At 46.2% G+C, this 23,766-nt stretch overlaps 6 protein-coding genes across 6 annotated transcripts; 4 read left to right on the top strand and 2 right to left on the bottom strand.

Annotated features, from left to right (window-relative positions):
- Positions 1-2,914: 2,914 nt before the first annotated feature.
- LOC131886396 (lysosome membrane protein 2-like) lies at positions 2,915-6,229 on the top strand. The gene is made up of 3 exons (XM_059234706.1): positions 2,915-3,172; positions 3,234-4,475; positions 5,961-6,229. Exons 1-3 carry the CDS (start codon positions 3,008-3,010, stop codon positions 6,195-6,197), a joined length of 1,644 nt encoding a protein of 547 aa, XP_059090689.1. The 5' UTR covers positions 2,915-3,007; the 3' UTR covers positions 6,198-6,229.
- LOC131886404 (tetraspanin-9-like) lies at positions 6,229-7,780 on the top strand. The gene is made up of 2 exons (XM_059234716.1): positions 6,229-6,999; positions 7,446-7,780. Exons 1-2 carry the CDS (start codon positions 6,465-6,467, stop codon positions 7,778-7,780), a joined length of 870 nt encoding a protein of 289 aa, XP_059090699.1. The 5' UTR covers positions 6,229-6,464.
- A 12-nt stretch (positions 7,781-7,792) lies between these two features.
- On the bottom strand, positions 7,793-9,003 carry LOC131886403 (tRNA (adenine(58)-N(1))-methyltransferase catalytic subunit TRMT61A-like). The gene has a single exon (XM_059234715.1). It carries the CDS (start codon positions 8,895-8,897, stop codon positions 7,812-7,814), a length of 1,086 nt encoding a protein of 361 aa, XP_059090698.1. The 5' UTR covers positions 8,898-9,003; the 3' UTR covers positions 7,793-7,811.
- Positions 9,004-11,619: 2,616 nt separating this feature from the next.
- On the top strand, positions 11,620-13,970 carry LOC131886398 (FAD synthase-like). Its single transcript, XM_059234707.1, has 2 exons — positions 11,620-12,280; positions 12,658-13,970. The coding sequence occupies exons 1-2, from the start codon at positions 11,834-11,836 to the stop codon at positions 13,852-13,854; spliced, it is 1,644 nt and encodes a 547-aa protein (XP_059090690.1). The 5' UTR covers positions 11,620-11,833; the 3' UTR covers positions 13,855-13,970.
- Positions 13,971-14,330: 360 nt separating this feature from the next.
- On the top strand, positions 14,331-16,834 carry LOC131886387 (ribosome biogenesis protein BOP1 homolog). The gene is made up of 2 exons (XM_059234693.1): positions 14,331-14,682; positions 14,758-16,834. The coding sequence occupies exons 1-2, from the start codon at positions 14,403-14,405 to the stop codon at positions 16,794-16,796; spliced, it is 2,319 nt and encodes a 772-aa protein (XP_059090676.1). The 5' UTR covers positions 14,331-14,402; the 3' UTR covers positions 16,797-16,834.
- Positions 16,835-16,836: 2 nt separating this feature from the next.
- LOC131886388 (uncharacterized) lies at positions 16,837-19,719 on the bottom strand. The gene is made up of 2 exons (XM_059234694.1): positions 19,097-19,719; positions 16,837-19,035 (listed from the first exon to the last, which is right to left on the bottom strand). The coding sequence occupies exons 1-2, from the start codon at positions 19,530-19,532 to the stop codon at positions 17,363-17,365; spliced, it is 2,109 nt and encodes a 702-aa protein (XP_059090677.1). The 5' UTR covers positions 19,533-19,719; the 3' UTR covers positions 16,837-17,362.
- Positions 19,720-23,766: the final 4,047 nt, after the last annotated feature.

Genomic DNA, 23,766 nt, shown 5'->3' with positions numbered 1-23,766 from the left:
ATACAAAATTGGTAGTTGGTAGGAATGGTCAGAATTCCGGTTGTCTGGTAGAGGTCCTAGACCAAATCTACTCCTGGGTTGCTACGTGTAACATGGCACTGAATGGAATGAAATTTCGCTCAATGACCTTTGGGTCGACGCCATTAGACACTCCACTATTAGATGATGAAGGTAAGGACATAGAGCAGGTCTCATCCATGAAGGATTTAGGTGTAGTCCTCCAAGATAATGGAAAGTTCGATGAGCATATCCAGTTGAAGGTGGGTAAAGCTTTTCAAATGTGTGGTTGGATATATCGCACGTTTAAGTCCAGAGATAGTATCACGATGCTAACTCTGTACAAGTCGATTGTCCAGCCGCATATTGAATATGCCTCGCCCATTTGAGCTCCAATTAGTTCAGTAGGTTTGCAAAAGCTCGAGCAAGTCCAGAGATGTTTTTCTAGGAACATTGAGGATATGAGAGAGCTCTCGTATTGGGAGAGGTTAGAAAGGTTGGGATTGTACAGTATTCAGAGAAGGTACGAAAGGTATCTAATACTGCCCGTTTTTAAAAGCATTCATGAGCTTTGTCACAAAATTGGTGTCTAGCAGAAATTTCCTTCCCGTTTCCGTGTGTTCTTGCATTGATTTTGATGATCTCATCATTTTTTGGCTTTTTTTCATTATTATTGGCCTCAGCCATTTCACTGTCCTTTATAATGTTTATGTTTTGTAATGTAACTTTCAATGCTTGACTTGCTTTAAGACAACTACTAGCAGTTAAAAGCCAGTTGATATGAAAGTGGAAAATAAAGGATCAGTTATCACCCTCAGTTTAGATGAGTGCAAAAAAGTCAGTTCCCGTACTCTGTTTTGTAAATGATTTTACGATTTCGATTACACTTTTTACGCATTGACATGACCAAGAGTCGCAATAAAGATTATGATCCTTCCACCTTGAACTGCTGAGGATTGCCTTCCCAATAGCGGGAAGGAAGTTGGCAAATTTGAATTCCTCCAAACTTGATCGCTCACTTGTTGTCAAGTGCCTAAGCCGTTCATGTTAATTTAATGATAATTGACTTAATGCAACATTGATAGCAAATTTCTAACTTTGCTTGATCTGAATTTCTCTTGCGAGGGTCAAGTTTATCACGTTATCATTTTATTCCCTCCTTTCTCTGACTTATCGTGCCTTTTGCCTGTATGATTTTTTCTTTCGTTCATTAATCATCCATCAATGCTGCTATCTCGAATTACTTAAGTTATGATTATGCCACCCTTATCCAAAAACAGTATGTTATAGTAATCTTAGTGCATGGATCGACGACTCTCGTTGATTTTGAATTGGGATATTGAAGTCAATGAACTTGTCCAAAAATGTTACTGCGAGTTGACATTTGGGTTTCGAGACCTACTTGTACAATAATACTCTGTGCCAGAGCAAAAATTCTGTCCAGTAAAAAAATCTCAAGCCAATGTCCTCAAATTTCTTCTGCAGAAGAATGCAAAAATGAATCCAAAAATCAAGTATAATTTTAAAAAGGCTAACTTGTCCCTACCCACGATGTTTTTATTGGAGATCTTAATTTCTTTGATTGCAACATTTTTCATTTATCGGACAAAATCAGGTGTTAGGGTCCAAAAACTAGAATATCATCTATGTGTAGCTCCTCTAAAAAACCGGTTAAGAAACAAATTTAGTCATTTTTGGCCCATTGCTATTTTACGAAGGTGCCGGGGTCCCATTTTTTGTGATCAAATTAAGGAAAACAAGTGCTTCATTTGGGTTGTATTAAGCATAAGGCTCCCCCGGCCATATATATATAATATTCTTGTCCCAAGGGAATCGAATTGGAAAATAAGAAAAGTGCTTTGCCTTTGACCCCAGGATTGTACATGAGACCCCTTGTTTTCGTCTTTGCAACTCTATCTAACATTTACAATTTCGGACAATGACCTTAAAAATGAACAAAGCATAGCGTGAAGCCCATCAACCAGAAATTCAATACGTTAAGTGGGAAATACATTTGACTGGATAATGCTTCTTTTGAAAAATATGCATTGTAATAAAACAATACAAAAGGGTATAATACTATAAATCATTGGATAAGAAAAACGCAGAAACATACATAAGGGCAGAAAAATTACTTTGAAACACATTTGGAATCATTGGCTATAAACGGAGTGTTACAATACAATAACCAGTGGAAAACTTAACACAGGGGATATTCAATTTTTCATTGTGCTGACATGCCACCATAACTGCCAATATTTAGCAAGTAAAAGTTGATTCATTAGCAAAAAAAAGAACGCCTATTTGGAATCCATTTCGTTCAACAGATTTGCAAAAGGTTGAACAAGACTTAAGATGTTTTATCAGGAACAATGAAGGATTGAGAGAGTACTCTTGTGAGACTGTGTAGTTTTCACGAGGGAGCACTTTATAAAGGTACCAGACACTGTGTTCTCAAAGGCATTCATGAGCTTTGTCCCAATCCAGATTTAGTGTCAATTTGAGTGACCGTAGAGGCTCAATGTAAGTTTTGAGAGCACGATCAAGGTTTGTCAAGTTGGACATGTTTTCGATCAAAACTCCACATCAACGCCAAAGCCAATGAATGGTTGGGTAGATCCGCCAACTGTAATTCGTCGGTGGAACAGATGCTAAATGAATGTGAAGTCAAACAACATTAATACTTTATCCCCAGTATCGGTAAGGAAGTCCGCAAACATAACAGAAAAATACTCCGACCAGTAATTTTATGAAGACCAGATAAACTCTTTCCTTTCCTGATATGCTCCAAATAGAAATAGAAACCCCACTGGAGTTGAGTTTCCAGTATCAATTTCTATTTTTATTTGGCGTACTGTGCCATAATCAATGAAATCTTAAGCACATTATCAAACGTTATCAAATCTATTTGATTGCAGTATTTGAAATGTGACGGCCTTGCTTGCATGCAGTTCAATATCTGGTCTATCAAGTCTAGGTCTCTTAATCTCTGGCCTTGGAATTTTGAAACATGGGCAAACGTCTTTTGGTCGGGGGTTCAGTGGCCATAGTGATTGGTCTATGCCTCGTGGTTTTAGGGGCTTGTCTCAATTGGGTCATTTTTCCAGCCGTGGTGGAATATGAAGTGTACAAGAATCTGGATCTCCGAGAAGGAACCGAGGGCTGGAAAGCTTGGGTAAGCAAAAATCACCCACTGCTTTACCAATCATTTTTTTTAACCTCTAATTTGTTTGAAGGTGGAGCCCCCCGTTCCTGTCTACATGTGCTTTAATTTCTTCAACGTGACAGATCCAGTGGGGGTGGCTGCAGGAGGCAATGTTTCCGTCACAGAAATTGGCCCATATTGCTTCAGGGAGGAGCGCCTCAAACGGGATATTTTGGAACTGGATGCTGAGCATCTTCAGTACAGCCTTTTGTTGTCTTATCATTACGATCAAGCAGAAACCGAGCGACAAGGTTGCAACAATGGATCTGGAGGGACATGTTCTCCCAAGGACAAAGTGACAATTCTGAACGTGGTTTTGGCTGCCATTGGACAATTGCTTCAGGATGCAGCCAATAACTCGCTAATACACGATTTGATAGACGATCTCCTCAAGACTGTGAATGATGGTGTCGAAGGCAAGTTGACGGATTGCGGGAAATATGATTGCCAAGAACTGGAAGACGATTTATTCACCACTGCTTCGATTATTGATTTAACTTTCAAAGGGGTGCCGTCAGGAGCCTTAAAAGCTCTAGACCACGCTATACACATTCATGGCGCAGATGGTATTTGGGGTATTTTGGGCCTGGATAAGTTGAAGCTTCCTGGAGAGTTCTACTTCTTCATGGGTAAAAATGGAACCAAGACCAACTCCTACTACACGATCAACAACGGTCGTTACACTCGCAATAGGTTCTTGGCGATCGAGAAATTCAATGGGGAAACCACCTTGAAAAACGAGTGGTGGCCTAAGGTGGGCCCCAATCCCAGTGCCACGGCCGCGGGCATGGGCGGGATCTGCCATGACATTCTAGGCACAGATGGAACACAATATCCCCCTTATTTGGACAAGAAAGTACGCCGATGGATCTTTGTGGGCGAGATGTGTCGGTCCATTTGGTTGGACTACGTTCAAGACAACCAATTCTTGGGCATTGACGCCTACGAATACCGAGCTAGTGAGGACGTATTTGACATGGATAACCCAAACAACTTTTGCTATTGCCCTAATTTCTTGGAGTGTATGAGCATCAACGATGACGACACTTACGACAGAAGCAATTGCTCGGACACTTGCAAGGACGGAATGATCCGGGTAGGGGAGTGCTATGGAGGCGTGCCAGTGGTTATGACTGCACCCCACTTCTTCCGAGGAGACCAGTCTATGATTGATGATGTGGAGGGCATGAATCCTGAACTCGAACTGCACGACACGGTCCTCCTAATCGAACCCATGTCTGGGGCCCCTCTCATGGCCCATAAGAGGATTCAGGTAAACGACAAAATGTTCTATTTAGAATCGTGTTTTTTCAACGCCAACACCATTGAATTGCCTACTGGTTTACAAAATGGAGAGTCCTTGTAAGAAACTAAGTAAGGTACTGCTTTGAAGTACGTGAAAGTAGGGCTGCCACACTGTACACATGTAGCAGAAATTTTGGCCTCTTTTTGCTTGAAAAAAAAAAGTGGAAAAATTGAAAAAAGGAGAAAAAATTGACGTTTGAATAATTGTTTAAGAATAAGTTTTTTTCTAAAGCTCATGTTTAAATGCTCTTAAACATGAGGATTCCATGGGGTCTATATGATGTTCTGAATGACATTTTTCATGAAGTCAGGCATTCTTAGGCCATGAATTTGGCCAAAATAAAGGTTGCATTCAATATTGATTATCGGTGTCCCGGTTCATCGTGCCAAATAAGAGGTTCTGCGATCTGTTTTGCTTGATACCGATTCAATTTAGGATGCTCTCGGGAGTGCATCTTGGGTCATCGGCCATTTTTTCTGAATTGATGGAGCAGGCAAGAAGAGCCCGGACTTTTTGTTACATTTTTGTTGAGCCACCACGTGTTTGTCCCTTAAGTTATGAAACCTTCAATTATAATCGTGTGAACCTTAAGGCTTTGTTATTCTGGCTGTAACATTGATAATTACTCTTTTAAATCAAGAAGCAAAGGGGATTAAATACATGTGGATGAATAGTTAGTTTAGTGTTGAAAAAGCGCTTGATATACTTTCCACATATCGAAAGAAAAAAATTAAAAACTCACTTTTTGCTTTGCATTTAACATATTTTCCTACCCTCGAGAATCTTTTGAAAAAGAAAGAGTTCCAAATAGGTCATAATGGGTAATTCGGGCAAGCTCTGCTGGCAAGTACCTTTACTTGCTGTTGACAATGCCAATGATGCAAAATTGACGATTCAAACAGGTTTTGCGAAGCTGACCTTTCTTCCTCTATTTCTGTAAAACTAAAGACGCTTAATAAAGTATTTATAAAGTATCTTTAGTTAAAAATTCGTTTGAAGGGCAATATGCATCACTGGCACTGGCAATGGCAGGCACGTTTGTTTGTTGGTATCAAAGCTTATTAAGAAAAACCGTCCGAATAATGAATGAGGGTCTCTAGACAAAACATGCTTCAAAGTCATTTCATGATTTCTTTCTTCATTCTTTGGCGACAAGGATCAAAATCAGAAAGCGCCACAATAACTACAAATATGCCGAAAATATGTGACATGAATTTCAAAATAAATAAATAGGGGATAAAAAACTTTGTGTTTATTTTCCCGACAAAATATTCTTTCAATGATTTTTCGATGCAATAACTTTCTGAAAAACGTGGAGGCCTAGAGATAAGTATAGGACAAAGTGATGAAGGGATGGATATATTAATATCTATCAAGCACTTGCGAAATGAAGCCACCATTACGCTTACGACGTACTTGAACGGCAACTCACTTTTGAGTTGATTATTGCAGATAAACCTGGACTTGAAGAGCGTGGCCGCCATTAACAAGTTGAAGGATGTGAAGGACATTCTGTTTCCCGTGTTTTGGGCGGACGAAAACGCCAGGCTCACCCAGGAATACGCGGACATGTACCAAAATACGTTTGTTTTCGCGCAGAATCTTACACTTGGTATTTCGATTGCCATTGGATTTGTTGTGGGAGGAGTGCTATTTATTGCTGGAATATGGATGTGTTGGAAAGGCTGAATAGTCTAAATATACAAGCATGCATGCCACAACTCGAGAGCTTCCCCTATCAATGCTCTGTCGAAGCTGAAATTACCCTGAATCATGAATCTTGTTTGTACATCCAGCTCTCACTCTCTCTACCTCTCTAGCCAATGAAATTCGAAAATTCCGTCATTTCTGAAACCGAATACCTCGACTTCTTTGAGCAGGGGCTCGTCAAGCCTTGGAGAGTCATATTCAAGGTCTAGATTCGGGAATAGGCCAAACGTTTAAGCATCCAAAGACATGGACGGCCTTCAAAGATTGTGCATTGTCCTTTGCTTGACCTCCTTTGGTGGCTTCCTGCTCACACTAGTGCCCTTATACTACTGTGCAATTCTAATGGGCTGGCATTTCTTGGATCATCTGGAATTCATCACCCGTCTGTTTCCCATCGTGCCATATTTTGTCTTTACCACTTGTCTCGTAAGCTTGGTTGTGTCCATCTATGGATGCGCAGTAGCCACCAGTTACAACAAGATCCACTTGGCCATCTATTCTGGACTCAGCTTGGGCATGTTCGGGTTTCATTGCGCGTGGATCTATTTGGCAGTGGAGCTTCGGATCTTCATCGAGAGTCAGAGCTTTAGCTCGGTGGACATTTTCGGATTCGTTTCACGTTACGTTTGGGATGAGAGTGCTCGGAATGCTTGGGATATCCTTCAGGCGAATCATCATTGTTGTGGGGGATTTGGGGAGGTCAATGGATACAAGGTGTGGAAAGATGTTCCCATGATGAACAACTCCGTTCCGGATTCGTGCTGTCAAACTCCAATGCCAGGTTGATAAGATATGAAACGATCATGGTGTGCTGAAACTTGAATTTGGTTGTCCGAGAAGTATCTTAAACTTCCATCGGTGAATCCATTCATCTTTTTTGGGCTGTATGGATTTCTTTTTGGCTTCCTCAACCTTTTCTGAATCTGTGCTTGGTTCAAGTTGGACTGAGAAGGGCGTCAAATCCTCGAGCGTCCAGGTTGGGCGTTGTATCAAATAGGAATCCACTTCAGTCCATTACTTTTCTAAAATATGATCAATTCGATTCGTTTCCAAGTTCTTCAAATTTTTAAGCAACAAGCAGGATTTTCTTATGGAGAGGTGGGCGTTAAATCGTTTGAAACTATAAGCAGGGCTAATTTAATTATGGCTCCAAAAATATTTTGTATTGTGTCTTACTTTATTTAAAGATCTGCTTAAGGTTTGTTTCACTAAATCCTCCCTCTTTAGGATGTGGAAAGAACCTATTCGCTTTATTCATCAAGCAGGCCATCTACAAAATCACGGTCCGAGGCTGTATGGGGGTGTTGGAGCAAGATATGCTATCCAATGTCTCGCCCATCCTCCAGACTTGCAGTCTGGCAGGCGGCATGATAGCCTTGCTCCATATGATTTGCGTAGCTATCAGCGCCTCAGCCGCGGTCGAGGTAGACCGAACGGCCGACTACTACCCAGAAGAACCGTACCCCTTGGCATCACCGCATCTTGGGCACGACTACGGCGACTCAAAGCGAGAAAGACTGGGACGACCCCTCACTCAAACCAGCTCCACTATCACCCTTTAAGCTCAGCCGAGATTCCATTCATTCATATGTATTAAACGGCATCATTGTCAGTAACAAAAGGCCCATCCTCCAATTTGATTTGGGCTGGCCACGTGGCAAACGTCAAGTATCCTGTATGTCCGGGCATGTTTAACAAAGGCACACCGGTCACGAACGATCGCTCTGGGATGGTTGCCTTGGCCGAACCATTGGTGGTAGTCACAGGTTTAGATTCTAGGTCCTCGGAATCCGACTCGAGTGGGCGCTTGACACCGGTAGTGACTTCGGTAGTGACCTCGGTAGTGCCCTCAGTAGTAGCCTTGGTGTTGGCGCTCGAATCTGCCTCGGTTTTGGACACACGGGTCGGGTCGAACTCTAACATACTGATTTTCCGAACCTGGAACTCGCGCAACAGACATTCGAGCGTGGTGACTTCTTGGAAACCGCACTTTCGCAGCACTTGACACGTCTTCTGGACCTGCTCCATGCACGGTGAGAAGGAGCACAACCGCCCACCCGTGGGTTTGAGGGCCTGGACTGCGTGAGGCACGGCTTCCCAGGGGTGCGGCAAGTCGAGAAAGACGGCATCCGCCACGTCGACTAAATCAAAGCCTTCGGCGCACACATCACGATGCCGCACCGAGACGGCCGGGCCGACCTGATGCTCTTGAAACTCTTGTTGAGCGGCTTTGACGCGGCTTTCGTGATAATCAAAGGTGTGCAGATGTCCCGAGGGCCACAGGGAGCGGATGAAGGAATGCGACAAAGAGCCGGATCCCGTGCCCGACTCAATGACCACGGATCCGGGTCGAATCTCCAATTGGAGCAAGATGGTGGCGATATCCGTGGCGTACAAGATCTGGGTGCGATGGGGCAGGGCCTTGGACCATAACTCAGGGGTGGGATGGAGGACGTAGGCGTAACCGCGAGTGAGTTTGACCTTGGTCCCGAATCGTTGTCCGATGAGATCAGACACGCGGAGAGCGCCGTAAGTGGTCTGAAACACGTGTTCCACCTTCTGACCACTCTTGGTACATTTCTCTGGCGTCACGAAGAGCGGGTAAATCTGCCGGAAGCTGATGTAGAGGATGACCCGGTCATTTTCCCGGATCCGTTCTCCGTATTCGGCTAAGCTCATCTTGAATGGGTCCCGGACACGGACAAGTTCCACCTGGGTGAAATGGATTTTGGACCTACCAACGACGCATACTCGGCATCAACATCAACAACAAAACAAACGCACGTGTGGCCTGGGTGACCAAAAACCAAACCTTATGGTACGTACGAAGAACAGGCTTGGGACTTACGACCGACCGGAGGGAAAATTGTGAATCGCTTGAATCACCATTCAAAACGACTGGCCTCGTGGATTAAAGGGGCCTAATTTGAGCCCCAAAATCTGCCTTTTGACACGCCCACGAGGTAGTTCGAGTCAGGACTGGAGAAGATTGGCCATATGCCGAACGGCTACAAAAACTTTGACGATGTAACTTTGGAAGGAACCGCTTTTGCATCGAATGCCTTGAAACTGGATGGCCTTTGATGGACATGATCCCAATTTCTTATTTTAATAGCTATCATGAAAAGCCACTTAGAGTGGCCCTGATCCGAAGCACTATCATCAGAGAACAAGGCTTCTTGGTTTTGAACTTTGGTATGCTTAAATCCATGTTCCACATATTGGCCCATCCGCTCGTTTGCCAGATTTTCTGTGGTAAAAGTTTTTTTTTTCAAAAAGTCTCAAGGCTTGAAAACTTAAAATGACCTTTCCAGAACATATCATCATGGGGATGAGCCGCAAACTTCACACACAATTAATTTAACCATTTTCATGAAAGTAACGAAATATTTTTGAACCCATACCATTCACACCTTTGTAGCTTAAGTACTATAATTGTGATTGGACCAACAATTTATTTTCCAACATGCGAGGTACCAAAAGTTATCAAGTCATTCTAACCACCCAAAGGTCGCAGGGCCTTACATAAGGCTACTTTGAACTAAAGATCCTTTAAAATTGTAAAAATCCTTAAAATCATCCAAAAATGGTAATTCAATCTAATTTTAAAAATTGACTGCAGCGTATGGCACAATGCTACTCCTGTCCAAAGATTCTTTACTAAAACTCTTTGGTTTGAACAGTTGCTTGATCCTTACGCCAATCACTCATAATTCATGACATTCATGACTAATCTCAAAATCGACTATCAATCACGCAATTCAAACCAAGAATGGTGAGAAATGGAGTTTGCTACGTTGGCTAAAATAATCGTCCAAATCCAAGTTACTCCAAAATCAGGAGGCACCCTGTGTCTAGGTTTCATGTATGTTGGAAGTCGGCCTTGGAAAAGTGTTGCCGTCAACTTAAAGTCCATGGTTTTAAATTTTAAACCCAACATTAATCTAAGCCTGGACAGGGTAACGCACGAAAAGTACCGGCCGAACGCCGCATAAAACCCCCAAACTCTTCAGAGACCCATCCTATCAACCAATTCAGGCTCCGATCCCCTGGAATGTAAGTAAATATTATGTAGCACACCAATATAAGTGGCACCTCAGACTCGGCGAAATAGACGTTTCCATCCACGCTTTTCTGTCTTTCCGCCGTCCGTTTGAATTGGCCTTCAAGGCCTCATAGACGATGATCAGACATTGGCAATGCCAATTTGACATGCTTCAATGAAAATTGAACCACAGCACCACCCTGGCCAAGAGAGTGCATTGCGAGCTAGCAAAGTAAACTCGCTTGTAGAGCCCATAGTTGTATGTTAAAAGACTCTTTGGAATTGAGTTGGGGTTACTGACAATAGGGCATGTTATGTGAGGGGAAATTCAAGAAAAATGTCGTGCAGCAACTTTGATATGGAGCGCATTTTGAGGAAGACAATCATTACAGCCAACCTGTACTGGGTTTAGACTGAATTTATCACTTAATTCAGTTTCCCGGCTTGTTGAAGCAAACAGTTTTGCAATATTGAACCAAAAGTTTTGTACAGTGACAGAACTGCACAAAAAATGACATTTTTTTGGCTCACCCAACTCACTTAATAGTTGAAAACTCAATTGGTTTCAAGAGTGAGTGCAAGTGCAGACTAGCTACAATTTTTGTCTTCTTTCTCCCCTCCTCAAAATGCTAAAAATCAGTGTTGAAGCACTTCATTTTTCTTGAATGTCCCTTGCTTCACATGCCCTGTAGAAGGCAGTTATCAATTGGCTACAGTAGTATTACTCCTCAGCAACTCATTTAAGCTATTAAAAAAACACCAAACATTCACCCAGAGTATGCAAAGCAAGCCATCCTGGCTGGCAGACCTCTTGAGAGAACTGATAGACGAAAATTGAAAGGTTGTAAGTGACGTATTGCTGCCTAGTCTCAATTAGTTCAAAGCATTCAAATTTCAAAGGTAAAGGGACACTTTTCAAAGCCACACCAAAAATGATATGAATTTAAAATCAGGTTGATATATCTGATTTTTCAGCACAATTTAATGGAAAAAGATGGTGATGAAAAGTCGCTGGTATGCAGCAAGTACATCATATATAGCTCTCTGTTTATCACTATTTGGATGGATAAAGTGTTTGTAATTTTATCCTTATATGATTTGATAAGCCTCTCAGAAGGGTTGGTGGTGTATTCATGATGTTAGAATAGATTAGCAATAAGTTGATCAAAGAAGTATACATTGTTAAAGTCAGGCATTTTAGAGGTTATTCTTGTATTTCTCTTTTTGTTTGTCTGCAAGGAGAGGAGGGAGAGGAGAATGAAAAGGGCTATTGAGTTGCTGGCAATAGAAAACGACAACTGACCCTTCTGGGCTTTGTTTTCAATGATTGAACCAGCCAGCCGAACGAAAGCCGGAGACACTGAGTGGAACATGTGCCTTGCATAAAATTCGGGTTCCTTATTCAAGGAGGCCTATTACCAACTTAACGTAGTGGGCTTCATTTCCGGGAATGCTCTCTTTCTGTGTTTCTGTGTTTCTGTGTTTCTCTCATGCTCTTGAGCTATCAGTGCTAACTAACTAAGTTGGATTGAGCCCCTGTTCTGCTTCCAATCCCCGGCCATTATGTACCATGTCAGGCCGGATTGGCGTGCTCCTGTGGTCCCAGTGGTCGCAGTGGTCTGCTGCCCCCTGTTCGCTCACAGTCTTACGCACTGGATTGAGATGGCCGTGGTGTGGCCGGCCCTGGCTTCACGGGCCAACATCCGGAGTTAACGGGTCGGGGATCCGGTGCTCCGCCAGGAGGATGGCCAGTGCCAGTGTGGGCTTGATCATCATCGGCGATGAGATCCTCAAGGGTCAGACCCAGGATATCAACACGCACTTTTTGGCGCAGAAGCTCCGCACCTTGGGCGTGTCTTTGAAGCGGGTCTCGATTATCCCGGATGATGTGGCCATCATTGCCCAGGAAGTGCGGACCTTCTCCGCCCATTGTGATGTCGTGCTCACTTCCGGGGGCATTGGACCCACCCACGATGATCTGACTTTTGAGGGCGTGGCTCGGGCCTTTGATGATGAGGTCAGTATAGGAAGGACATGGTCATGCATGAATCCATGAGGTAATGGGCCGGGAATGGTGGCTGTCCACGCCCACTCTTTATCTCCGTCGTTTCAAGCAGCGTCACTTTCTAAAGTTTTCAAAGTGAATCCATGTCATTTGTCGTAAGCGTCCAAGGGTTTAAGTTGCCATTTTGAGGTCAGGTTGGTTAGGTGTCATGAGTTTGATGGCCCAGGGTTTAAGTTGCCATTTTGAGGTCAGGTTGGTTAGGTGTCATGAGTTTGATGGCCCAAGGCCCGCTGATCTCGTGGTGGCTGATCTTCGGACCGCACTTCAGGCACGCTTGATTAGACCGTCACTCAGACAGTTGATCAAGATGTGTGTGCTTATCTTTGCAGGTCAAGCATCACCCGGAAATCGTGCATCTCGTGAAGACGTGGTTCAAAACCGAGGATCCCAATGCTCCGGCCCTCAAGTTGGCTTTGGTGCCCAGCCGTGCTCAGTTGAACTTTGGCATCGATCCTCAGAGCGGCGAAGAGCTCAAATTCCCCATTGTGTCCGTCCATAACGTGTACGTGTTTCCCGGTATTCCCAAATTGCTCCAAAGAGGCTTCGAAGGCCTCATACCCACCATCTTCGGTCATCTCAAGACTCGTCATGTGAATTCGGATCAGGTGTTTGTCAATGATTCCGAGACCAATATCGCCGATCGGCTCAACTCCCTCGTGCAAGACCACCCGCGGGTCACTTTCGGATCCTATCCCGAGTGGTCGCACCCCTATTTCCAAACCAAACTCACGCTTGAAGCCGACACACAAGATCTCCTTCAGGCCGCCAAAGCCGACCTTCAAGGCCGAATCCCGACCATGACCTACGATCCAAGGCCCTTTGATCACGCCATGGACAAGATCCACGAGCTCATGAAGAGCTCCTCACATGACCTGGCCTTTCAACGGGCCTTGCACGAGGCCCAAGGCACAGTGGAACAGACTCTGGAAAAATACGCGCCCGAGGAAGTGGCCGTGTGCTTCAACGGGGGCAAGGATTGCATCGTAATGCTCCATTTGGTTCACGCCCACTTCCAGCGTCATTTCCCACAAAAGCGACTCCAAACGATCTACATCAAAGAAAAGGATCCCTTCCCGGAAGTGGCTCAATTCATTCTCGAAACTGAGAGCAAGTACAACTTGGACGCCCTCAACATCGACGGGGGCATGAAGGTGGCCCTGCGGAAAATGCTCGAGGATCGACCACGCATCCAATGTACGTTCTTGGGGACACGTCAAGGCGACCCTGGATCGCAACACCAAGGCCTGTTTTCGCCCACGGATGGCGATTGGCCGCGATTGATGCGCGTCAATCCGGTGTTAAACTGGGAATACCGCCATGTGTGGCGGTTCATTCGGAGTCTCAAACTGACCTATCCTAGTCTGTACGATCAGGGCTACACATCCTTAGGCAGTCGCTCGAATACGGTCAAGAACCCGGTGTTGGCAGTGGATGATGGGTCAGGGCGTACTCGATATAAACCCGCTTACGAGTTGACCGATGGCAGTCAGGAACGGGCGGGTCGAGCCACGCCTCGACTCGCTTGATTTGGACACGATATCCAATTGATCAGATATATATATATATATATATATTTGACTTGACGTACGTTTTATCGTTTTCTATCTATGGCGCACATGAAATATAGTCTACTTACACGCTCCAGGTCGGTTCTGTTCTTGGTCGAGTCAAAGAAGGTCAAAGTAGAGACACTAGGACGGGGTCAAAAATTGGTCAAATAAGCAATCGCCATGCTTTGGGAAATTCTTTCGGACGGAAGTGGGTCATTTTTTCTTGATGTAGCTAATCGTCCAGCGACCTACATCATTGCCTCATGATTCGTGGCATGGGCTTTTACTGTTGAGTTCAAGCCAATGTTAAGGCCATCCTCTAACCCGGGTCCACCTTCCAGTTAATGAGGATAGAATGAGTGGCAGTGGGAGACGGGACTTTCCTGCCAACAGGCCGTCACCCTGATTGGAAAGGGAGCAACAAAACAGCTGATTCCCAGGGTTGACATGGGCCGTTCACAACACGTGTTATTTATTTACAGTCCCTCTCTCTCCAGTCGAGGTTGTGTCAGTCCTATCCGAGGATGGTCCACTCCGGGAAGAAGCGGAAAACGCCCTCGCAGGCCACTCAGCTGAGCTCAGCCCTGCTACTAGATGATGAAACGCCCATTGGCCCAGACTTGAACTTGGAAGGCCCCCAAGTGAATGGTTCAAAGTCACCATCCGAAGCTGAGACCCAATCGGATTCCGACGAATCCAGCGTGTACTCGGAACTAGAAGACGAAGAAGACGAAGAAGACGAAGAAGATAGCGACGAGGAGGAGGAAGAGAACGAGGACGATGGTGACGATCATGAGGCTAGTGGTAAGTGGACCTATACGGTAGTCACTCTTGTTGGCCAGTTCGATTGAAGCCCTTTTCCCTTGTTTGGTATTTCAGAATCCGACTCGGCAGCTCAAGAGATCGCCGAGGAAGGCCGAGCCAGGTCCAAAAAGGCCCCCTCCACTGCCCAGGAGCCCGAGGCCGTCGAGGCCCTCGAGGCCCAGCCCGTTCAGGACGAATATGAATACGACAGCTCGGACGAAGAAGACATTCGCAACACGATCGGCAACATCCCCGTCAATTGGTACGACGATTACGACCACATCGGCTACAATTTGGACGGTGTGGCCATTCGCAAGCCCAAACGCGGTGATGAATTGGACCACTTTCTGCGTCAAATGGAGGATGGCAATGCCGGAATCACCGTCCGAGATCCACTCACCGGCCAAGATGTGGTCCTGTCTCAAAGCCAGGTGGAGAAGATCAAGCGATTGGCTGCATCCAAAGTGCCGGAACCGGGTTACGACATGTACGCGGATGCCATTCCCTGGTTCAGTAGCCAAGTAATGGAAACACCCCTCCGGGACCTGCCAGAGGGCAAGAAATCCTTCTTGCCTTCCCTGACCGAGAAACGCCGAGTGGGACGCATGGTCCACGCCCTCAAAATGGGCTGGATGAAGACCAAAGCCGAGCGTGAGCAGGAAAAACGTGAGGATCCCACCAAACGCTACTATATGCTGTGGCAATCCGATGATCAACCCGAGGACGTGAAACGCATCACCGACCTCATTCCCGCGCCCAAGATGAAACTCCCCGGACACGCCGAGTCCTACAATCCTCCACCCGAATATTTGTTCACCGAACGCGAGAAGAAGACCTGGCAAGACTTGGACGAAGAGCCTTTCAAGCGAAAATTGCCGTTCATCCCGGCCAAATACGAAAGTTTGCGACAAGTCCCGGCCTACCGGAATTTCATCAACGAGCGTTTTGAGCGTTGTCTCGACCTCTATCTGGCCCCTCGGGCTCGTAAAAACCGTCTCACCATTCAACCCGAGGACCTGGTGCCTCAATTACCCAAGCCCCAAGACCTCCAACCTTTCCCCACCGTCTGCGCACTCACGTACAAGGGTCATAAGAACATGATTCGGACTCTGAGTATCGAAGCCACGGGCCAGTTTTTGGCCTCTGGCTCAGACGATGGCACCGTCAAGATATGGGAGGTCCAAACTGGATATTGCCTCCAGACCTTCACCATGCCGGGCGTGATCAAATCGGTCATGTGGTGTCCGAACAAGGCTTTGTCGCTTTTGGCCGTGGCTTGCGAAAATATGGTGGTGCTAATTAGTGCGGGTGTGGGCGATAAAGTGGTGGTGGATCAGACCGAAGAGTTATTGAAGGAAGCCCCCGATAACACGGGCTATATTCCACCTGAGCGCGTAAAAAACGCGGTCGCGTGGTCTTTGCCCGAGAAGAGCGACAAGCTCCCCAAGAGCGCATTGATCGTGCTGAAGTTCTTCAAGAACGTCAAGCAGGTCATTTGGCACGGCAAGGGCGATTATTTCGCCACTTTGGTCCAAGATGGCTTGAACCGATCCGTGATTATCTCTCAGCTCTCCAAATGGCGTTCACAAATCCCGTTCTCCAAGGCCAAAGGTTTGGTCCAATGCGTGTTGTTTCATCCGATTCGACCCTATTTGTTCGTGGCCACCCAAAGACACATCCGGATCTACAATCTGGCCAAGCAGGAGTTGTCCAAGAAGCTCCAAACCGGCGCCAAATGGATCTCGAGCATGGCCATTCACCCCAAGGGAGATAACCTGTTGGTGGGGACCTATGACAAGAAGGTTCAATGGTTCGATTTGGACTTGTCCTCCAAACCATATCAAGTTCTACGCTATCACGCTACGGCGGTTCGACAAGTCGCTTATCACAAACGGTATCCGTTATTCGCTTCAGGAGCAGATGACACGAGTATCATTGTCAGTCATGGCATGGTGTACAACGACTTGTTGCAAAACCCCACGATCGTGCCCGTCAAGCTCTTGAGAGGTCATTCCAAGTACGATGATTTTGGCGTAATGGAAGTGCTTTGGCATCCAACCCAGCCTTGGTTGCTCTCGGGAGGGGCAGATGGATTCATCAAGCTTTGGACTTGAATTCAGAGAATAAAAATAAATGTGTTTCAAATCATCGATGTTGGTTGCAGTTACGCATAGACATGGTTTTATTTCTTTTTTGTATGATTTTCTTCTTTTTTTCTTCTTTCTTCATCGTTTTCTTGGCGTTGTTACTGACTTTTAAGCGAGTTGAGGTTTCCGAGCTCGATACAAGGCTTGGAAAGACCGGAAAAAAGGCATTTGTTTTAGGCACGTTGACAGTGGCTTTGTATGTATATGTGTACGTACATTGTAGAAACAGAGTATTGGTTCTTTGTTCCCATGACTAACTAGTGGACAAAAACGAAATCGGTCGACTCGTTCTTGCCTTCAAAGTTGGGGGGAAGAGTAGTTGCAGTGGTGTTTCGGTGGAGGGGGTTCTTTCCTTTCTTGGTCCGTTTTCGAAGATACAAATGAACTTGGGAGATAACTGAGATTTCTGCCTCCTTAAGTCAGTTACAGGCTAATGGGGAGACGGGTATTATTATATGGAGGGAGTGTCCATTCCCGTAATAAATACATAAAAAAAGGAAAGGGGGAGAGGGAGGAGTATTCATTCCTGCTGTTCACTTCATTTTTTCCTTATGATCGTCCAAGAGTTTCCATAGAATCAGGTCCATGGATATCCGAGCGTCTTCGTAGCTGTCATGTCCAGATTCGTCTTCCTGGATTCGAATGTGGAGTTTCTGCTTGGCCAAAAGACGGAGAGACGTCCGATAAGGAAGACCGAATTCGTGTGGAAACACGGATGAGGTATCACATATCTTGGTGTGGAATAACTTCAGGGCGCGGAGGTCATTCTCGAGCGCATGGCCTACCAAGATGGTCTCGCTATTAAACAGTTCGAGGAGGTCGGTTTGGACTTGCTTGAGCGACTTGGGAGACCCCCGCTCCATATCACGGTGCGTGATCCCAGAGAACTTGGTGTTGTAGTCCAAAATCGGGTGCTCGGTCCAAACGAGGCTATCGTAAATCTCGGACCCGTCTACCTCCACAACTGTGACCCGTATGAGTTCGAACCCCACTGTGGTGAACCCCATTTCACAATCCAGAGCAAAAACACCGGGATTTTGGGCAAAACACTCTGGTTTCGACGTCGACACGTACCCTTTGAAGGGCCCAACAAACCCGCGAGCTTTGGGCATATCGATCCCCGACCACACGTGACAAAGAGCTCGAAAGCAACCGGGCTGAGCGCGATCATGGACCGACACGCCACAACACGTGTAAATAGGCGGTCGCTTTCTCTTCCGTGCTCTAATCTTGCCGTAATGGTAGACGCAGATTTCGGCGCTGGGCGAGCTCAAGCGGAAGCGTTTCTTGCACCGGATGCACTTCTTCACGAGCGGATCGCCATGGGAAGGAACGATGCCCTCGTCATCTGCGTCGGAGCTAGTGATCAAAACCAGGTCACTAACGACGTTCCGATGGGATGGCGTCCGATTGAACACCGAGCGAGAAGGCACAAACTCACGGGCGGTGGCTCGAAGTCTGGGTGAGGATGGAATTGGTTGTAGCGGGGGTGGTTGGTCCGAGTCCGGGTTCCACGAATTGGTCATGGACACCAGATCGGGCGCACTCCCGATCCGTCCGGGCACGAACTCTCGAGCGTTAGCGTCCAGGGCTCGTTTCAAGCTTTGCTGGTCAGGGGTGGGGGTGAGGTCTAAATGAGGTTGAGGAACGATATCCGGGACTTCACTCGGACTCTCTCGGGCAAAGGCGTCCGTTGTCGGGTTGGATTGGGGGTCCTTGAAAATCTTGGCTTGGCCAGGGTTCTTAGTCTCTTGCGGGTATCCAAGAATGATCCGCTCATTCTGCGTGAGAAGATAGTCGGAATTGTTCAATGTGGCGTAAATCATGTCCTTGGAGAGAGCCAAGACCCGGAACATGGCACCCGGGGCCGTGATCTTGGAGGCTTTTCCCTGGCCAGGTGACATTGGATGGTCGCCGCCATGTTTGTGGGTGGATTGGTGGCTTTTGCGATTCTTCCTCTGTCGGCGACTCAGGGATTTTGAGGAGCAAGAATCTCCACCCGAACCGTGCCCGCGTGCCGAGAGACAGACAAAATCCCCGGCCATCTCATCTTCGTCGTCGTCGTCGTCGTCTTCTTCATCATCGTCGGCCTCTTCTTCCTCATCCTCACCTTCTTCGTCGTCATATCCTTCTCCGGTAATGGGCCCATCCTGAGCACGCCCACTCTCTTCGAATTCGTCATCGGCATTTTGAGAATCGGAGTCGCCTATGAAGATAGCAATCAGGGTCATTAGTTGGACGTCATTAACAATAGCCGTTTAACCTACCAGGGATTGACTTTTCCAGATTGTCGGGCGGGGCGGGAGGCGAGAGCCCGCCCTGATCGATGGGAACAGAGAGGCGTGGCTGGACCGGGACCAAAGGAGGCTGAGGCAACATCTGATCGTGCCAACTTTGGTAAACGTGACACACCACCATGAGCAACACGGGCAGGCACACGTAGAAGGTCCACTCGTTGACAGTTGTGTCCCACCAGGGCATGGCCATGACGTTGGGCCAAGGGGGCGGACTTCTAAGGGCGTGTTTTCGAATCCCACCAGCCCATGACGGCCCCACACTCACCAAGGTCACCGGGTCAGTTTCCCCGAGAGCGAAGGTGAGTGAACACGACCACCGACGTTTCAGTTGCCAAGGAGCCCGGATGGGGCTTGAAGTTTCCACTGGTGGCGGTTCGGGTGGCCTAGTACCATGGCCCACCCACATTCAATCAACCAATAGGGCACACCTTTGTGACTGTCGAGCCAGACCTGGTCCAGCTCTTAGACGAAGGATCTTGCCTTCCACTTCTTCCTCAACTTGGCCTAGTGTCTTCACAGAGAGGAAGATGTGTGCGCACCCCACGACTTCGTCCGGAGTCAGGCAGGGCCCAACCCGAGTCGCCAGTCGCACTCCAGTCACTTACTAGGCCGGAATCTCGACTCGCGAGCGACCCACTCCGTGCATGCCTTCGTCCGTGGATGAGTGAGTGAGTCAGTGAGTCAGTCAGTCAGTAGGTGGGTAGGTGGATGAGCGAGCGATGAAGTAACGAACCACGCCACAAGCCTGGCGGTGAGTCACTCAGGCCTCCTCTCGTCGACCGTTGTCCGTGAGATTCGAGTCCGCGCTCCGTCGGCGGTACCCCTCGCTACTACTAGGGACCACGAGCTTCTTCTTGTACTTCCTAGCCAGCCTCCCCGATTGGCTAACCTTCCACCCCAATCAACTGTTAAAGGTAATATTCACAGCTATGGCTGGTTGCTATTGCATGCTCCTCCTGTCTCTGGCTTGAGGACGAACGATGCCGCTATGCTTCATGCTGGCTGGGCCCGTGAGGGCTATCCTGGACGAAAAGATAAATGGCAAGAAAGATAGATAGATAGTTGCTCACAGTTTACTCACTCACCCACCTTCACCTTTACAGTTGTTCCATCCCGTCTGGCCCAAGCCAGCCAGCCGGCGGATAGGTAGTTATCCGCCTCGAGGATCGGAAAGATCCGCGAAGGAAATCCTGCACTAGAGACTGCATGCGCTAAACTACCGACCGACCGACTGACTCTCCCCGAATCACGACCGAACGAACGAACGAGGCAAATTAGAGGCGATTTTCAGGCAGACCATCATCCTATGATGCATTCTTCATATCCAAGGCAGAGAGCGTCAACGAGGACGACGACAATCATGAGGATGAGAGAGTGACGTTACTGTCCATGATGAAGTAATGCTACCAACAGTACAGATGCCAGAAGTCGAAAAAGAAGTACTTGATGATGATGATAATGCGGTTTGATTGAATGATGAGGAAGAGACATTATCACCAGACAATCCAATCACTCCAAGAAGGTGACGAACCAATGCGCAACTCGCCAACCATCCCACTGACTGAGGGGAACCATGATGATGCACACGTGGAATGGCCAACGTTGGAAGGAGAAAAGTCATCATCAGTTCATCACCATTCCATCAGTCAACACATGGATGACGGTGTAGTGGACCTCGTTTGGTCCGCCAACATGTTCAGTTGGTAGATGGTAGTTGACTAGACTGGTTTATGCCTTAGAATTCCTAGCTATATATAGAGAGAGAGAGAGCAGGAGTAGGTCGCCACAACTGCATGGTTGGAGGGGTCGAAAACCAGATTGGCTCCTGGGCTTTCGTCATACTCAACCCTTAACGGTCGAAAACAAGGCCTGGGGATGAAGATGGACGGGGGTATATGACACCCAGGGCCGCCCACTTGTCAGGGCATGATGAGCCCTGACACTGACCCGGTAGATTGGGAGATTAGAGGGTGGGGCTGGAATGAGTTCCTGAAGAAACGGAGAGTGTTGACAACTACTGATTTGACCAAGGATTTCTACATCAGCGAATGATATTCAAGAAGGATAAAAGCCAGGGGATACTAATGGAGCCCACCAAGCCCACCGGATGGCGGCAGAAAATTCAGAGGGATTTTGACGATGCTCACTGCAGCTGATGAAGAGCGTTTCCGATTCTGCCTTCAACGGGTGTTTAGTGTTTAGGACTGATGTGTTTCGAACCGGAATGTCAGCTTTTTAGCTTCAAGGACCTCGGTTAGGACTCCCAAATCAACGAAAAGGCGTACAAAAATCACAGCCCAAGATTAGCAACAAGTTTTATCGCAACCCTGGTTCTGAGACCAGGAAAGGTAGGGTCACGTTTGGTCACTCTGCTAAGCGGTTTTGAGTTTGTTGGTGTATCCTATTTCCTCATGGCAACCCTAACCAAGGTTCTTGAAGCTAAACAGCTGACATTTCCGGTTCGAAACACATCACTACAGCACCCATGGGGGGAAACTGAAGAAAGCGCCTAAGCCATGCATAAACCAGTTATTTGAAACGTGCAAGAACAGAACGTTTATGTGGTTTTGATGGGGCTCAAATCGTAATTTTCATCAAGATAGTGGGAACGGTGGGAACGTTCAACAGAAACGGAAGGAGTCAGTCTCCGTTCAGGCCGACATCCGGAGATGTCAGCGCTACCTCGACTTCGTAGGACAAATGCGCAAGAATTTTCAGGAAGTAACGCGAATCGACATTCACAATTTTTGCGTTCAAAGATGGGCCGACACGCTCAAGATTGACGAACTTGGCAATTTGGGTCAAGATGCGAAGCCCCTGGCTCCTGTATTTTGGTTTGGGTCCTTGTCACAAAGATGATGCAAAAGGGCAAGATGCGTAGACTCTGAAAGCGTCAAAGAAACAATACATAAAGTGCAAGTTGAATTATGATAGTGCATAACCTGCTTCCCTGTTTTCCCTCAAACACGATAAAAGTGCCAAAGTGGTGTAAAAGCGCAAGGTAGGGAGACTCTGGCTATTGTTTAGGGGTCCTCAGCCCAAATAAAGGTGGAATTGGCATCAGCGACTGAATTGGTGGATAGAATGTCGCTACTTTTTAATCCAGGGCTTTTGACAGGCCTAGGTCAGGATCTTCAAAATCAAAACTAAAAGGGCAATGAACTGTGTTTCATTGTTTATGCTGTTTTTCGATTGAAGTAACTTTTGTGGAATCTCATGTTCTATTGGTAAATTCATTAGTTTCGGTTCATTTTTCTACTGCTTACTTTTTCCTTTGTTGTGTCCTTTAACATCTAGCATTTTGTGTCTAAACCTTTATATTTCACTAATGCACAATCCAAGCTCAGTGAAAACTGCTTATGGCAAAATTCCATCGGGTCAGAGATACATTTTCGAATGAAACTAAATACCAAAATGTTGGAAAACATATACTGGAACTGAAGCTTAATTGTTCTTTAAAAATCAACTTGGGTTGTAATTTTTTTTAAACTTCTGTGGGATAGCTTTGATGGACTAGAATTTATCTTCCTCCACAAATACTCAAGCTTCGCCTTATCAATAATGTGTCTTTACGACTACTCCAAAAAAAATATCACTTATTTGCATCATTGGTGAAGACCATCTATGATTATTTTGTATTTTGATGGCATCGGATAGAAATGTTCTTATCAGGAGATTGATAAAGGTAGAGGGTGAAGTCGATGCAGCCATTAAACCATAAACAAACGGGATTGCAATTCCAAACTGTACTTTTTGTTTCAAAATACTAACACACACATCTTCCCATTCCAACACAAATGGGCTCTTTCCTCATAGATAATGAAATCAGTCATTTTAATTTGAACGTTGCTCGACTTGTCATATTTGTCTTTCATTTGTTAAAGAACTGTATAATATTAGTGTGAAAGGAGACACGAACGGTATACCATGCTTTATACTTTGAGTGCATCCATGAGCTGTCCCATAACACGGGCATTGCTTTCGTCCACCGAATCAATGACCGTGCTACATGTATCCTACCCCAGCGGAACTATAACAAGAATGCGGCTACTAAGATGTCAATCATGCGCCACTCATTTCTTGAATGAGGCCCGAGACTCTTCAACAAACTGTCCGCCTCTCTGTGGGTCATCAGATGCTGCTAAAACTCCCCTTCCCAAATTCAAAGAAGACCTGGATAACCAACCCTCGATACCTGGGTCTCATCGATCAGCAAACTCAAACTCGATATTTGATCAGATTTACTTCAGAGGGATTGCGTAGTCACGTTTTTGTGCCTTGAATCCATTCAAGACATCTGTCTGTGTGCAATCAATAAATCTTCATTATTATTATTATCATCATTAATTGGTTTGTGGATTTCCTTACCACTACTAGGAATGGAATTCCCAACAGTCCAAGACGAGAAACCTATTTTACTGAACTTTTATACCCATATATTATTTGATCGACCAACGAATTCGTTAGTAAACCAAATGTCATATAAAGATTGACAAGTAATAAATAGACGAAATGTAACCTTTCATTTTAATTGCGCTGGGGGATCACATTCCCTGTAGCGGTCAGAAAAGCCCGTGAAAAATCAAACCAATCCCCTCCAATCTCAAAACGCACATTAAGCCCTACGGTCGCCACAAGTT

Source organism: Tigriopus californicus, chromosome 9, assembly GCF_007210705.1.
Source record: "Tigriopus californicus strain San Diego chromosome 9, Tcal_SD_v2.1, whole genome shotgun sequence".
NCBI classification, from domain to species: domain Eukaryota; kingdom Metazoa; phylum Arthropoda; class Copepoda; order Harpacticoida; family Harpacticidae; genus Tigriopus; species Tigriopus californicus.
This window is presented reverse-complemented; position numbering and strand designations above follow the sequence as displayed.

Excerpts from the sequence above, each read along its gene's own strand:
- LOC131886388 (XM_059234694.1), bottom strand. The coding sequence starts at position 19,532 with ATGTGGGTGGGCCATGGTACTAGGCCACCCGAACCGCCACCAGTGGAA. Across the intron at positions 19,036-19,096 it reads TCTGGAAAAGTCAATCCCTG|GCGACTCCGATTCTCAAAAT; the intron begins GTAGGTTAAACG and ends CTATCTTCATAG.
- LOC131886403 (XM_059234715.1), bottom strand. The coding sequence starts at position 8,897 with ATGAGCTTAGCCGAATACGGAGAACGGATCCGGGAAAATGACCGGGTC.
- LOC131886398 (XM_059234707.1), top strand. The coding sequence starts at position 11,834 with ATGTCAGGCCGGATTGGCGTGCTCCTGTGGTCCCAGTGGTCGCAGTGG. Across the intron at positions 12,281-12,657 it reads CTCGGGCCTTTGATGATGAG|GTCAAGCATCACCCGGAAAT; the intron begins GTCAGTATAGGA and ends TTATCTTTGCAG.
- LOC131886387 (XM_059234693.1), top strand. The coding sequence starts at position 14,403 with ATGGTCCACTCCGGGAAGAAGCGGAAAACGCCCTCGCAGGCCACTCAG. Across the intron at positions 14,683-14,757 it reads TGACGATCATGAGGCTAGTG|AATCCGACTCGGCAGCTCAA; the intron begins GTAAGTGGACCT and ends TTGGTATTTCAG.
- LOC131886396 (XM_059234706.1), top strand. The coding sequence starts at position 3,008 with ATGGGCAAACGTCTTTTGGTCGGGGGTTCAGTGGCCATAGTGATTGGT. Across the intron at positions 3,173-3,233 it reads CCGAGGGCTGGAAAGCTTGG|GTGGAGCCCCCCGTTCCTGT; the intron begins GTAAGCAAAAAT and ends ATTTGTTTGAAG. Across the intron at positions 4,476-5,960 it reads TGGCCCATAAGAGGATTCAG|ATAAACCTGGACTTGAAGAG; the intron begins GTAAACGACAAA and ends TGATTATTGCAG.
- LOC131886404 (XM_059234716.1), top strand. The coding sequence starts at position 6,465 with ATGGACGGCCTTCAAAGATTGTGCATTGTCCTTTGCTTGACCTCCTTT. Across the intron at positions 7,000-7,445 it reads CTGTCAAACTCCAATGCCAG|GATGTGGAAAGAACCTATTC; the intron begins GTTGATAAGATA and ends CTCCCTCTTTAG.